General features: G+C 57.6%; 2 protein-coding genes across 2 annotated transcripts; both read right to left on the bottom strand.

Annotated features, from left to right (window-relative positions):
• Nucleotides 1-408, bottom strand: TraAM80_10278 (trans-sialidase; the record flags this gene model as incomplete). The annotated part of the gene is made up of 1 exon (XM_029386911.1): nt 1-408. A coding segment is annotated over one exon (408 nt), but the record flags the coding sequence as incomplete, so codon positions are not given.
• Nucleotides 409-455: 47 nt separating this feature from the next.
• On the bottom strand, nt 456-992 carry TraAM80_10277 (trans-sialidase; the record flags this gene model as incomplete). The annotated part of the gene is made up of 1 exon (XM_029386910.1): nt 456-992. A coding segment is annotated over one exon (537 nt), but the record flags the coding sequence as incomplete, so codon positions are not given.

Below are 992 nucleotides of genomic sequence, written 5' to 3'. Positions count from 1 at the left end.
AATGGTCACCGTCGCCATAAGAGTGAACCCGTTGTTCGCAAAGTAGTACGGCTGATTCTCCCCCTGTTTGCTCACCGGCCACTCCGCCCATGAGCCACGCCCTTTGAACCTCACGCCCCCATTGTCAGTCCCCTCTGTGCTTGCCAGTTCTCCACTCGTTACAGTGGCGTTCACCCCGAGGTACTCGTCCTTCCATTGGCCCTCTGCAAAAGAGCCAGCCAAATACCCAACCAGCCCTTCAGTGGGCACCCGGTTGCTGCAGCCCGCGCCAGGAGAGGCAGCTGCATCAGCCTCCGTTGGAAGGCACAACTGCTTGACACGTTCATCCACCTCTTTACATGTTTGCACCACTTTCTTTATCTTCTCCAGCTGCTCCGTCAGGTTCGCAAGGTGAAGGCCCTCAGACATCCCCACACCACCACTCACTCCCACTGAACGCAGCTCCTGCAAGGAGATCAACTCCTCCTTGCCCCTAAACAGCAGGGCACTGCCGGCGACCTGCTTACTTGCGTTGGATATCGGCCCAACATCACAATGTGGGCGGCGTCGGTGAGCCAAAGATGGAGTTGATCGCTTACGCTGCCGTTCAAATTCACCGGCAGGGTGACGAGCATCACGTCCCTTTCTTCAATCGTCGCGGTGATGAAGCCACTTTGACCGCCAGATCCCTCACGCTCAAGTGCGTTGTCCCACACGCGCGAGAGTGTCCCAAGCGCCTCCGTCCACGTCTTCCCCATATTGCTCGACTCGTACACCTTGTGGTGGCCCTCCTCACATGTAGTCATCATCAAAAGTCTCCCGCTTCCCCACTCCACAACGGCAGGATCCACGCAGCCCTCGGCTGTCATCCCCTGCGACAGCCTCCAATCCTTCTCCGCGTCACTGGAGTACATGATCAGTGAGACCTCTTTGTTCCCCTTCGTCATTGCATTGGCGGGAAATGCAAGCGTACCGTTATTCGTCACAGTCCCCGTCGCCACCGCCGACAGAAA

Source organism: Trypanosoma rangeli, assembly GCF_003719475.1.
Source record: "Trypanosoma rangeli strain AM80 chromosome Unknown Tra_15.4_contig_00872, whole genome shotgun sequence".
Lineage (NCBI taxonomy): Eukaryota > Euglenozoa > Kinetoplastea > Trypanosomatida > Trypanosomatidae > Trypanosoma > Trypanosoma rangeli.
This window is presented reverse-complemented; position numbering and strand designations above follow the sequence as displayed.